The 13,633-nt window shown below is 37.8% G+C and overlaps 1 protein-coding gene across 1 annotated transcript; it reads right to left on the bottom strand.

The window, feature by feature from the left end:
* Window positions 1-11,051: 11,051 nt before the first annotated feature.
* On the bottom strand, window positions 11,052-13,633 carry LOC132184279 (AAA-ATPase At2g18193). The gene is made up of 2 exons (XM_059597847.2): window positions 12,602-13,633; window positions 11,052-11,773 (listed from the first exon to the last, which is right to left on the bottom strand). The coding sequence occupies exons 1-2, from the start codon at window positions 13,571-13,573 to the stop codon at window positions 11,258-11,260; spliced, it is 1,488 nt and encodes a 495-aa protein (XP_059453830.1). The 5' UTR covers window positions 13,574-13,633; the 3' UTR covers window positions 11,052-11,257.

Here is a 13,633-nt window from a genome sequence, read left to right as displayed (position 1 = left end):
TTTTTGAATTTTTTAGAACCTTAAAAGTGGTTTCAATTTTTTTTACCAAACATGTATTTTTTTTCATCAAACGAATTTTTCGAGTGTTAAACGCACTCTTAAGCTTTCAAACGCATATACAAACATGCCCTTAGTCACCCTATATCCTTGATGACATTCTGTACTTATCTTTGTATTTATTTTCATGGAAGTTAATTATCAACGCTAGTGTTGCTAGGAGATTTGAGCCTAGTCTTATAACCTTAGTCGCCCTTTGACGACATTGTGTATTCACATTCATATTTATTTCCATGGAGATTAATTATCAATGTTAGACCGTTAGTGTTGCTGGGAGATTTGAACAATAAACAAACAGAAAATTGTGGAATGTGAAACCTTCGAAATCACAACTGGAAAGCTCCAAAGGTAACTATAAAACACACCAAATTACATCAGAGTGAGTCCCCAAACTTCCCCAACTAATGTACGGAATGTACCCTCTAATCTGATCTTCTTCTACTTTAAACCCCAGCACCCAACACCAAGATTCATACTAAAGGATCTAAGGAGGTAGCTAGTGTTATGTCAAATACTACCTAAATTAATAGATAATATTTAGTACGTTTTACTCGCAAGTGCACTAGATCAAAAAAATAGTATAGTGCAGCAAGTACGAGATCGATCCCACGGAGATTATTGATTTTGTTTTAGAAGTAATTAAAATATCAAAAATTGTCACAAGACTGATATTGATACTAAGGAAAAGAAATAAAGATAAAGATAAGATAAAGGTAGGGCTTTGATATCCACCACTAATCATACTTAGATAATATAACAATATGCCAATGATCAAATTATATTATGAATATTTAATGTTTGCCAACCTAAGGGTATGTGTGTCTATTCCTTAAGCTATTGATTTTCATAAGCAACGAATTAGGCATGAGTGTCTAATTTAATTCTTGTCTTTCTTAAAAGATTTAGCATGGGTATCTACTAAGTTGTTCTTTAAGAAAGCATAAATATATGGAAATCGACAAAAACATGAGGCCTAGGGCATGAGTGTCTACTCCCAGTTCCCCATGTTGATTAACCCAAAAACCTGGTGTGGATTTCTTTTGTTACTCTTATTAAACACAGGACTCGATTATCCAAATTGATTTAATTAACTAATTCATACCACATGCATATAATGGCCAATCACATACATATGAGGAATTCAAGAAAATATGAATTAATCAAGTTAAGCAATACAATATGATTATTACAAAGACGCCAATATTGAAATATTAAATAAATATAATTACGGCTTCAATCTAGCCCTCCTTAAGAGTTAGTTACACATAATTAAAATAAAACTAAAAAGAAAAGGGAAAGAAAGAACCGAAAACAGCTCTTAGAAGTAGCCTCCAATTCCTCTCCCCAAAGTTGTGTCTATTCCAGGATAATTATTCTAAAGGTTTAGAGGTCTTATCTATAGGCTTAGGAATATTCTAGAAAACCTAGAAACCCTGGTAAAATCGTAGGGTTTAGTCCTAGTGCAACTATGACTAGAAAAACCCTAATATGGAAAGCAAAGGGAGTCTGGCCGCAGCTTCTGGAATTATCTAGCACATGGGTGTGCTCGATCGTAGCCCATGTGCGCTCAATCGCATCTCGGCGATCAATCGAATGTCTTCTGGGCTCAATCGCAATGCAATCGAGTCTTCTCTTGTGTGCACGAGCACACTCCTCACTCTTCACGTTTGGACCTCTCTGGAAGTGCGCTCAATCGTAGGGGACCTACAATCGATTGCACTACTAGAATGCTTTTGCTTGCTTTAAGTCTTTTAGCTTTTTCTCAATTTTATCCTTTAAGTTTGATACTTCTAGGAATGCTTTCTTTTCTTCCAAAAACCTATGAAAAAAAAAAAAAGTAAAATAGCACAAACTAGCAACACCAAGGAATTAACACATATAAGTTTAAGGGCTAAAATATAAAGTTAAGCGGGGCAAGATTAAGATGGTAGTTCGCACATGATCGCCAGATGTTTGATTAAATGTCTAGCAGATGACTGCTTGGACATTTTGGCTTTCAGGGACAATTTGTATATCGCCAATGATGAGAGTATACAATGGTTTCAAAGAGAAGCCCTTGTATCCCTTTCCTTATTTAATTAAAAAAAAAAAAAAAAAATAGTTTCAAAGAGATTCTGAACATTCAGTGGTGAGCTATGCTTACACGAGTAACACGTGAGTCTAGTACCACTTCAAGCTCCTGTATAATGCTAAAAAAATGCCTTTGTCTTGGTGGTTATGTTTTTATGGCCTTCTCTATTTTGTGGCCTTTTTTGTTTCTAGGTTTTTGGTGTTGCAAAACGAGAACTTGGTATTCTAGAGCTAACTCCCATGGAAGTGGCCGCAAACTATCCCATAGGGGGTGGCATGGCCTGCGAGCCTCTCCCAATGGGGTTGGACAGGGGTGAAACTAGAATATTTAGTTTGAAGAGCAAAATTTTAAAATAAAAAACTTGGGGTGCAAAAGTTATTTTTTAAAGTTTTTTATTTTTTATTTTTGGTGGACCACCTCTGAGCTAGCCTAGGGGTAGTTCCACCCTTGGGGTTGGGCGGGTGGTCGTAAGCCACTAGGAGCGGAACTTCAGCCACCCAAACCATAAGGTATATTTTTTTTTTATAAAATATACCTTTAAAAATTAATTCCCCCTTTTAAGTTTCGCCCCTGCAAGCCACCCCCACGGGGATTTGGGGTGGTGGCCCAACCGCTTGCTTCTCCTTCAATTTTTTTTTTTATTTTTTATTTTTTATTTTTTTTAAGATTTGATTTTTTATTTAAATTAATTAAAAAATTAATATTTTAAAGTGATGTGGCAAAAATGCTGATGTGACACTAACGGACAACAAAATTTCGAACGAAAAACTAACAGAATGATCTATAACACCTTTTCGATAAACTTAGGGTATTAAAACTAAAAATAAAAATAAATAAACATTGACGGTGTAACTTGTTTTGACACGTTGACTTGAAAATTTATCTTACAAATACCCTAAAAAAAATTGTGCCGTAAATTTTCAACTGTCCAAATTAATTTTACTCTCTCATTAAAAAATTTAGAAATAATTCTGAATGGTTGAAAAAGTTACAACATTACTTAAGCCAAATCCTTTTCTTTTATGCCATTGTCCTAGTATGACCCTTCTTTAAATTGGGCATGAGGTGGTACATGAAATAATATTTTTATGGAATAGTTATTTTATTATTTTATTCCTTTTTTTTTTTTTTTTTTTTTTGTAAAGAATAGTTATTCCACAATAATATTTATTGTTTAAAATGATTAATAAATATTCCTCTAAAAAAAAGTAAAAGAATAATGGAAATGGCGGAACATATTATTCTCCCAACAACAATACAAGAAAGTTGTTCATTAGCAGCGACCTTATTAGCGTTGACCCAAAAGTCAATGCTAATACTCGATCCTAATGCTATACATTAATATTAGCGTCTACTTTGGAGTCGACACTAATATCATGACAGGAAATTATACCACGCGCGGGTTGAGTTGAGAAAACAATTAGGGGCGAAAATTAACTATTAGCGTCGAGAAATGTTGATACTACTAAAAATGAATTCCTCTTAAAAAAAGTAAAAGAATAATGGGAGTGGCGGAACATATTATTCTGCCAACAACACTACAAGAAAGTTGTTCATTAGCAGCAACCTTATTAGCGTCGACCCAAAAGTCGATGCTAATACTCAATCCTAATGCTATACATTAGTATTAGCGTCTACTTTGGAGTCGACACTAATATCATGACATGAAAGTATACCACGCTCGTGTTGAGGTGGGAAAAAAATTAATGGCGACAATTAACTATTAGCATCGATAAATGTTGATACTACTAATAATGAATCGGCGTCGACATTCATGCCGACATTGATATTTCTTCTCAAGAGCCACATCAACATCGAAAATATAAGTGGATGCTGATAATAGGTCATTAGAGAAGAAAAGAATAATCTGGGTGTTTGTAAAATAGAGTAAAATATGGAGAGTTGTGATTTAAAATTGGTGTAGGCATATGGTTGATTAAATAAACTGATGTCAAGAAAGCATCAACCCAATATTTATTTGAAAGATTTGATTGGGCAAGGAGAGATAGACCAATTTCAGCTATATGTCTATGTTTACGTTCTGCAATTCCATTTTGCTCATATGTATATGGACAGGTTAATCGGTGTAATATACCATGTGTTTCAAAAAAATTTTGAAATGCACGTGAAACATATTTACCACCATTATCAGTTTGAAATTGTTTAATTTTGCAAGAAAATAAATTCTCAACCAAAACTTTAAATTTCATAAAACACAGTAATACATCAGATTTATGTTTTAATGGATACATCCAGGCAAAACGAGAATGATCATCAATAAACACGACATAGAATTTACAACCTCCAACAGACATAACCGGAGAGGTCCATACATCCGAATGGATTAATTCAAGGGGACTATGTGAGACATGACTAGAAGCATGGAAAGGCAATTTTTTACTTTTTGAGAGATTACATGGTTCGTATAGAGTTTGAATTTTTGTAGGACCTGTGATAGTGAGAAATGATTTCTGTAGGAGTTGTTGAAGAACAGGTGTTGAAGGATGACCTAACCGTAAATGCTAGACATTTATTGGTGCAGTGACGCCTATGAAAGCAGTAAATGAAGAAGTAGCTTTGCAAGAAGCTTTATTGGAACGAAACTGTTGCAGAAAAATAGGATATAGCCCAGCTCTACTCGGCCCTTGCAGGAGTACCTCCTTGGTAAGCATGTCCTTGATCACAAAAGAAGATGATGAAAGAATAAAATAATAGTTATTGTCCTTGCAGAATTTTTGAATGGAAAGAAGGTTAGAAGATGCATTAGGACAATGTAAAATATCTTTGAGTGATAATTTAGAATGAGGAGTAATAAGAAGAGAGGATCCAGTATTAAAGATCTGCAAACCATTGCCATTGCCGACAGTGACACTCCCATTGCCTTGATAAGGTTGTTTCTTAGTTAAGTTCTCAAGGTCAGCAATTACATGACAATTAGCACCACTGTCAAGGTACCAAGGTTGTTCTTCTTCATCTGCAACATGAGTATGGGCTGCCATTGTAGCCAATTGAGAAGGTGGATGCCTTCCTTGATAAGCAAAGTCCATGCGATGGTAGCAATCCAACGCTTGATGGCTTGATTTACCACATATCTGACAGGGAGATCTATTAGTGGTAAAAAACTGAAAATTATTTGAATTGGGCTTAACCTGTGCATGCTGATCCATGCTTGATGTAGTAGCTTTGTTGTTGGGCACAAATGGTCTGGTATAGACACGATTCTAAGGCATAAATTTGTTCTTCTTATAGTGCTGCGGGGCCCGTGATTTTTGAGTGAAGAAGGCAACTTGGGTTGCTTCAGGTGGCACCGTCTTCTGATGGGTATCAAGTAGGTGCTCAAAATTGAGCAGGTCAAATTGAAAATCATGAAAAGAAATTGCCGCATCTCGGGTAGAAAAACTCAGTGAGGTGATAAACGATTGGTAAGAGGAATTAAGACCTCCTACTACATATGAAATCAGATCTTCATCATCCAAAAAGTCCCCTATGAATAGAACAAGATGTTTGACACTGAAGACATCAAACGTCTTGATGTGGCTGGGCAACTTCAACTGGTATGCATTGGGATTGATCTTCTGCACAATCTCTACCATACCGATCTTGTGGGCTGCAACTACAGTGCGCTCGAGCGCACACGGGCGGCAGAGACAAAAAGGAGTCCGAAATTGAAAATGAAAGTTTTTTTAGGTTTCCCAATTCGACTGGGAGACTGAATTACGATTTTTCTGGGATTCTTAGGGCTTCTAGGGTTCTCCTAATCTCTATAAATAGACATCTAAGCATTGAGAAGAAAGACACACCGCTTCCTAGAACTAGAAATCAGAAAATTATCTTTAGAGCTTAGAAAATCATAAGCGGCTAAACCCTTTCGTGGGGTGTTGATGTAACCCTATTCAAGCACAATGGTTTGATTATATTTAATTTCTTGATTTTCAATTTATGCATGTTGATTGTATAACTATGAGAATTGCTACCTTTTGATTTTGTTCTTAATTATTAAATGCAATTGTTCTTAATTTCCAAAATCAATATTTGTGAAATTCTTCTTGTCTTAAAAAGTATTTTACTTTTGTTGATCTCAAATCATTCTTGTTTTTTGTGATTATGAGAATGATGGTTATACAATGGGTTTAATTGACATATAATTAATAGGATTTGATAGGCCATGCCTAGGGAAGACGGATTGTACTACACCCTAATTTAGTGTAATTTAGGTAGACAATCCGTGCCAACCGAAGATGGGTTACACTTATTCATTGATTGTATGTATTCTGTTAAAGAATTTGATAATTTATACCTAGGGAAGACTGGTCGTACTGCATCTTAGTGGTTAGGTGAAAGATCCGTGCTAACCGAAGATAGATTATGTTTATTCTTTAATAAGGTAGTTTCTTGTTTATTTATAACATGAATTTCTTGAATTAATTATGATTAGCCATTGTTGTGCGGATAGAGATGAAGTCAATACCCTACACTCTCTCTCTTATTTTAAATCTATTTTATTTTCATGCACTTTACTTTTTAAAAAAATCAAATCAATTATCTTTTTAATTAAATTAATTTTGGTCTTTCGAATTTGATAACAAAACCTCTGCAGTCCTTGAGGTTCGACACCCTCTCTATAGCAGTATCCTACAAAGATTTGTCCTATTGCGAGTGGTTATTTTTATAATTGATATTTTTTGTCACAGAAATACCACATCAATTTTTGGCGCCGTTGCCGGAGACTGCTTAACAGTTTCGTTATTAAGTTTTAAAGATTAAATTTAGCTTAATTATTTTCTATTTTCTATTTTCTATTTTTATTTTTTATTTTTTTGTTGTTTTCTAATCTTTTCTTTTGGCTTAGTTTAGTTTTTGGGGAAACTTCAAAAAGCCCCCCCTGAACTTCCAGCCGTTTTGACAAACACCCCCTGAATTTTCAAAAACTCTCACTTAGGCCTCCTGAACTTTGGTTTGCTCTCACTTTGGACCCTTTTAACGTTAAAGTCAAACAATTTGACTTTTTATATCCATTTTACCCTCAACCAAAACTACGTCGTTTTGGACTCTAAAACTACACCGTTTTGGGTTTCAAAACTACATCACCACCCAACCCAAAACGAAGTCGTTTTGAGCATAATATGAAAAAAAAAAAAAAAAAAAAAACGAAATCGAGGTGGCTTCAGCCACCCCTTGGCCGGTCTGGGGGTGGTCCAAAAAATAAAAATAAAAAGGGGGGGGGGGTCGGGTGCATTGGGGGTGGCCGGGCCACCCCCAAGGCCAAAGGGGGTGGTTTCGGCCACCCCAGCCCCTTGCGGGTGGTCCGACCACCCCAAAAGCACCCGATCCCCTTTTTTGTTTTTGTTTTTTTTTTTTTGGCCAAGGGGGTGGCTCCAGCCACCCCTTGGCCAAAATGGGGTGGTCCTCCAGCCACCCCGATTTCCTTTTTTTTTAAAAAAAAAATATTTTGCTTTTCTTTTCTTTTCTTTTCTTTTTTTTTTTTTTTTTTTTTTTTAATATTTTGCTTTTTTTTGAAAAAAAAAAAAAAAAATTAATGCCTAAAATGACGTCGTTTTGGGCTGGGTAGGTGTTGTAGTTTCAGGACACAAAACGACGTAGTTTTGGAGAGGGTAAAATGGGTATAAAAAGTCAAATTGTTTGACTTTAACTTTAAAAGGGTCCAAAGTTCAGGGGGCCTAAGTGAGAGTTTTGGAAATTTAGGGGGTGCTTGTCAAAACGGCTGGAAGTTCAGGGGGGCTTTCTGAAGTTTCCCCTTAGTTTTTCTATTCACAGGCGCGGAGTTGCGCAAACCCCCAGAACGCCTGCACTCGAGCCCAACCAGCTTGCGATCGAGCCCATCATAAGCAGTGCGATCGAGTTCACCCTCAAGTGCGATCGAGCGCATATACGCACTCTGCCAAAAACCAGCAAGCGTAGCGCACCTACACCCTGTCCCTGCCGACAGTGCGATAAAGCGCACCTACGCCAGTGTGCCAGTCTAGCAGCTACTGCACCTCAATTTCAGCACTCCAAAGCTACATTTTTGGGTCGTTTGTGAGGTTTTATTTCTGTTTTTATTTTTCTTTTGTTATTTTATTCTCTTTCTGTTTTTGTAGTCATGTGGGGAGATATTCCAACACCATGTTCATATTGCTATAGTTTTTATCACCATGTTAGAGATTGCCCTATTGCTGGACAATTTTCTAACTATTCTTATGAGCGTATGAACATACCGTTCTATAGACCGAGGAATGACCCTTATTCCGATTCCTATAACCTGGTGTTGGGCAACCAGTCTAATCTCTCGTGGCAAGCTCAAGCTCTTAGGAATTGTGCTCCACAATGTCATGAACTGTACCATCAACCATATTCGCAGTTCAATGAGTAATCATATTCCTCTCAATATCAAGCAACTCCACAGCAGCAATATCAAGCCACACCATCTCTTCAATCGAATTCCAACTTCTAAGATCAGATATTGAAAAGTCAAGAAAATATGTTAGCTTCTTAGGGGAATTTGTTAGAAAAGATGTCGAAACTTGCGAACGAGATGAGTCAGGCTATGAAGTCTCAACAAGAACTTTATACCCCTCAATTCTTCGCCGAACTAGAAGCCAAGATAGAAGCTCACAGTGAACAAATCATCAACCACCTCAATAGGATGGAAGAAGAAGAGCTTCAAGGTCAGCCGGTGTAACACCCCACTTCAATGACACACAATATTGTCCGTTTTTGGCTCTCCCAAACCAAACTTCCCAGGAGGTCACCCATTTTGGTACTACTCCAGCAGAAGCACGCTTAACTGAAGAGTTCTAATGGGATCATGGCCATCATGGCTTTAAAACGCGTTGTTGTCATTAAGGGTGTAGTATACATTTAAGCACATCATTATCTCCATACCCAGGCGATGTAGGACATCACAATCACCCCCTCTTAGGACCCAGTGTCCTCGCTGGCGACCCTCATGAGATTAGCCCATTCATGGCGTCCGTCCTAGCGAGTGCCCGCTAGCATCTTCATGGGCTTGTGCATGCTCCCCCCATCTTAGGTTGGGCAATGACTCTGATATCATTTGTAATACCCCACCTCAATGACACACAATATTGTCCGGTTTTGGCTCTCCCAAACCAAACTTCCCAGGAGGTCACCCATCCTGGTACTACTCCAACAAAAGCACGCTTAACTGAAGAGTTCTAATGGGATCATGACCTTCACGGCTTTAAAACGCGTTGTCGTCATTAAGGGTGCAGTATACATTTAAGCACATCCTCATCTCCATACCCAGGCGATGTGGGACGTCACAGCCGGTGGCCAATCCTGAATAACACGACATGGTGGATAAGAATACTTCTTATCCTGAGCAAGCTATCACCACACTAAGGAATGGAGAGAAAATCGAAAACCACGTTGAAGAGAGGAAGCAGGAGCAAATTGAGGCCCCACCGGATCTACATCGGGAAAAAGGGAAGGAAGTGAGCACTAAGGCTTCTTCACCTTCAACTCCTATTCCTAAGACACCATATGAGCCCAGAGCCCCCATTCGAGGTAATCTGAAATCTTCACTTGTAAGGACATATGACACTCTCCCTATTATTATTGCTTATGACTTACAAAGAGGCAATGAGAGTAATCTGCAAGAACAAAAAGAGGCCATCGAGGTAGAAAAACTCCTTGAGTATTCTCCTCATTTCAATCTAGTTCATGAATCCCTTCCGGATGAGAAACTGCTTGAGAATGCTCAGAGTGATCTACCTCGATTTGCGGACATTATGAATTACCTTTCTATAGGTAAAATTCATTCTCTTGGTCCAAGAGAAGAAAAGATTGGTGGTTCAAATTTAAATTTAAGGGTCCAAGAACACTGAGCGCATCAAGGATGTGGATTCCGTTGATTTGGCTGATTCCATATATTTCGACTAGATGAGTCAACTTCTTAGGTTCAAGTGCAGACCCTATGCACTTGAACTTCACTCCACCAGGGTACATGATCTCCCTCCAGGTTTATTTTATCCATTGATGTTTCATTCTTTGATTATATTTATACAACAATGTGTTGCACTTGACTGGTATTTGGTTGGAGTATCACTTTTTTTTTTGGGACGTGTTTTTGCATACAAGTTTGGGGGTATGATATGCCCCCATCTGCTCATTCAAGTATTTCTATACTCTTGATCTTATTCTTTAGTTCTATACATACATTAGGGACAATGTATGATTCAAGTTTGGGGGTATGAAAAAATAAAACACGGTCCATTTTTGTTGTCATAAACTCTTTGGATTTTGTATTATCTTTATTCATTAGTTAGATCGATTGTGACAAAATCGAAGGATTGATAATTAGTCTGATCGATTCTATTGCATTAGTCCGATTGACTGTGATACGATCAATGATCGATCGAACTCTATGAATTTTGTATTATTTATCATTATGAATTAGTTTGATCAATCTTGGTAAGGTCAAGCGTAATAAATTTTGCACCGCAATAGATTTTTCCAACCAACCTAGAAGTAGTGTTAGCCTGGGGAGTCATGACTTTTGTTCGAACAATTTTCGATATGGTGTGGATTGCGTGTTTTTCGGAGCCTTTTAGATATGTAATAAGTCTTTGCTTATCCAAGATTGCTGCAAAAGAATAAGATGGTCAAAAAGCTATAATGACTAAATTTATAAAAGAATTATAATAAAGTTATTAATAATAACCTCTTTTTTACTTGCTCCAAATTTACCCAATGTATTAGAAGAAAGGATAAAACCTCAGTCAAACTATGGAAGCTTTTCCAGACACATAAATAAGTAGAGTTATAGTACCTAGAGGGGTACAAGGCATTGATTAGCATGAACTTTAGAATCATCATATCTAGTGATTGTAGGAAACTAATGAAGTTAGTTGACACAAATATGCTTTTTATTGAGCATAAAACTAATATATTTTTTTTTTTCATATTTATATAAAAAAGCAGCTTTAAGTAATGCTATAAATTACATTTTTATTCCACAATGCTGATGTAATAATCTTAACCAACATTTCAATTAATTTTTGTCAAAAAAAATTAAATTAAATGGTTGGCTAAAATTATTATGTCAGTTTTGTAAGATAGTTGTGGAATAAACATATAATTTTTAACATTACTCAAGTGCAATAACGTTTACACTTGTCGGCTCACCGCCCGCGACCTATTCCTCTTCCCCATTCCTCTTATAGCTTTTCTCCTGAAGTTTCTAGCAATTCTCATAATTCTCAACCTCTTTGCTTCTTGAACTTCAGTCTTCTTGGCCCCTTCTTCTTCTTTAATTTCATTGCTTGCAGCCTTCTTACGTTTGAGGAAATTAACAAGCTCTTCAAAAGCAACATCGCGGTGATCACTCTTCATTAGCTCCTCTGCAACCTCGGCTGGGGTGACCTCTGTGCTGTCTATTAGGGCTTCAATTTCTCCATAGAGTTGGTGGTTACTGCGCTGATGAATGCCGAGGTAATTGGAGGCCAAGATTCTAAACCCACGGCTAGTGCAATATGACATGTTAATGTGCACGTCCATTCGACCAGGACGCAGCAATGCAGGGTCAAGCCGATCCTTCTTGTTGGTGGTGAAAACAATAATTCGCTCGTCCCCACAGCTTGACCACAAACCATCAATGAAGTTCAGTAGACCCGAGAGTGTCAACTGCAAAATCATAACTCATAAGACAAAAAACAAAAAAAACTTTAACCTTTAATTGCAACTTAAAAAGTTTCTATTAAAGTTATAAATACAAATAATAAAACTAGTGTTTTTTCTTGCATAGATACAGCAACACGAACACGACAAATTATTAAATTATAGATAGAATATTATTCTTTTTTAAAGATAAGATGGTTTCCAAAAAAGTAAACCCACTCGGCCTGCAAATGCATGAATCGCTTAACCAAAAAGGCAAAGCTGTTTGTTTTGGTACGTAGTGGAGGAGCTTTTGAAAGGACAGATTTTTTTTGGTAAAAATATATAAACTGAAGTTATTAATTAATTTAAATAATATTTCCATCATTATTAGCTTCTCATTTTTCTTAAAATAAAATTAAAAAAAAAATTGTAAAATTAGTCTACAAAGTTTATCTGATTTGCAATTAACTTTACGTGGTATCAAAACAAACTTAAAAGTTCATAAAATATGCCCAAAAAAAAAAAAAAAACAATTTAATCCCTTCAATCAAATTTTGCCACTGACTTGACAGATTCTGATAACGTGAAACATTAAAACCAATAAAATTGTGATACTTATCATATTTAAGTTAGTGTTACTCTAACATAATTGGTTAAATTAGTACACCAAATTTAACTGTAGAGATTAATTGTTTTTTTTTTGGCTTAACCTTTCGGTTCATTTTGACACCGCATGATCTAATTGTAAATCATGTAAGGATTAATTTTGCATTTTTCTCTGTTAAAAAAAAAAATTAAAAAAAAAACCGATCATTTTATAAATAAACGAAAAATGGAAAACTTTATACCAACCTTGCTGGAAGAAGTTCGAAACTCGCCAGGATTCTGGCGATCTTGCATCTCCACGCTGCAATCTATATCCTCGATCACCAGAATGGAGCGATTGGTGGTGGACAACAGAATCCTCCTCAGATCGGAGTTTCCGTAAATGCTTGTGAGTTCCAAATCATAGATGTCGAACTTGAGGTAATTAGCCATGGCGGCAATCAAGCTCGATTTACCCGTACCAGGTGGACCGTACAGCAAGTATCCTCTCTTCCAAGCCTTACCCACCTTCTTGTAGAACTCCTTCCTCCTTACAAACCTGTCCATGTCGTCGACGATGGCCTTCTTGAGGTCCGGGTCCATGGCCAACGTCTCGAATGTGGCCGGATGCTCCAGATTGACGGAGCCCCACATGCCCGAACCGCCTCCCTCCACGTCATCGCACGGGCAATCGCGGTTATACAGCTTGACAACCTTCTCTTGCTCTTTGATGGCGTTGGATCTGTGCAGAACGTACGGCAGGTAAGAATCGAACACTTGGTCCTTGAATTTCTTGTTGAAGATGAGCTCGAAGAAGCGCTTCTCGCCGGAGCGTTGGTTCTTGGGTTCGGTGCAAATGAAGCGCCACTTGACGTGGAAGTTCTCGAACTTGTCGTTGATCTCCTCGCCCTTCTCGATGGCGACGGTGAAGTGCTTTTGGCGCGGGGTTTTGCTGACTCGGAGGCGGTCGGTGGCGGGGGTGATCTTGGTGCGGAGGTAGACCTCGGCGGCTTGGTAGACCTGGTTGCGGGCCATGCCGGAGCACTCGTCGATGACGAGGGTGAGGGTGGAGGAGAGGGGGGTGAATAGGTAGCTCAAGGCGGAGCTGAGGTAGGAGCGGAGCTCGTGGGGGACGAGCTCGTTGGCCATGGACCGCACCAGCATCATGGAGGCGGCGAAGGAGGCATAGGCGGAGAAGAGCGTGGAGGCGGAGGAGGGCATTTCCTTGAGAGAAAACATTTTCAAAGGGAGTGATCAGTGGCTCTGGTGGCCACCGTTTCGTTTCATTTAAAGGTAGCT

The sequence above is a fragment of the Corylus avellana genome, chromosome 7, assembly GCF_965113065.1.
Source record: "Corylus avellana chromosome 7, dhCorAvel1.hap1.2, whole genome shotgun sequence".
Taxonomy (NCBI): Eukaryota; Viridiplantae; Streptophyta; class Magnoliopsida; order Fagales; family Betulaceae; genus Corylus; species Corylus avellana.
Note: the sequence above shows the minus strand (reverse complement) of the source record. Positions and strands in the feature narration are given on the sequence as shown.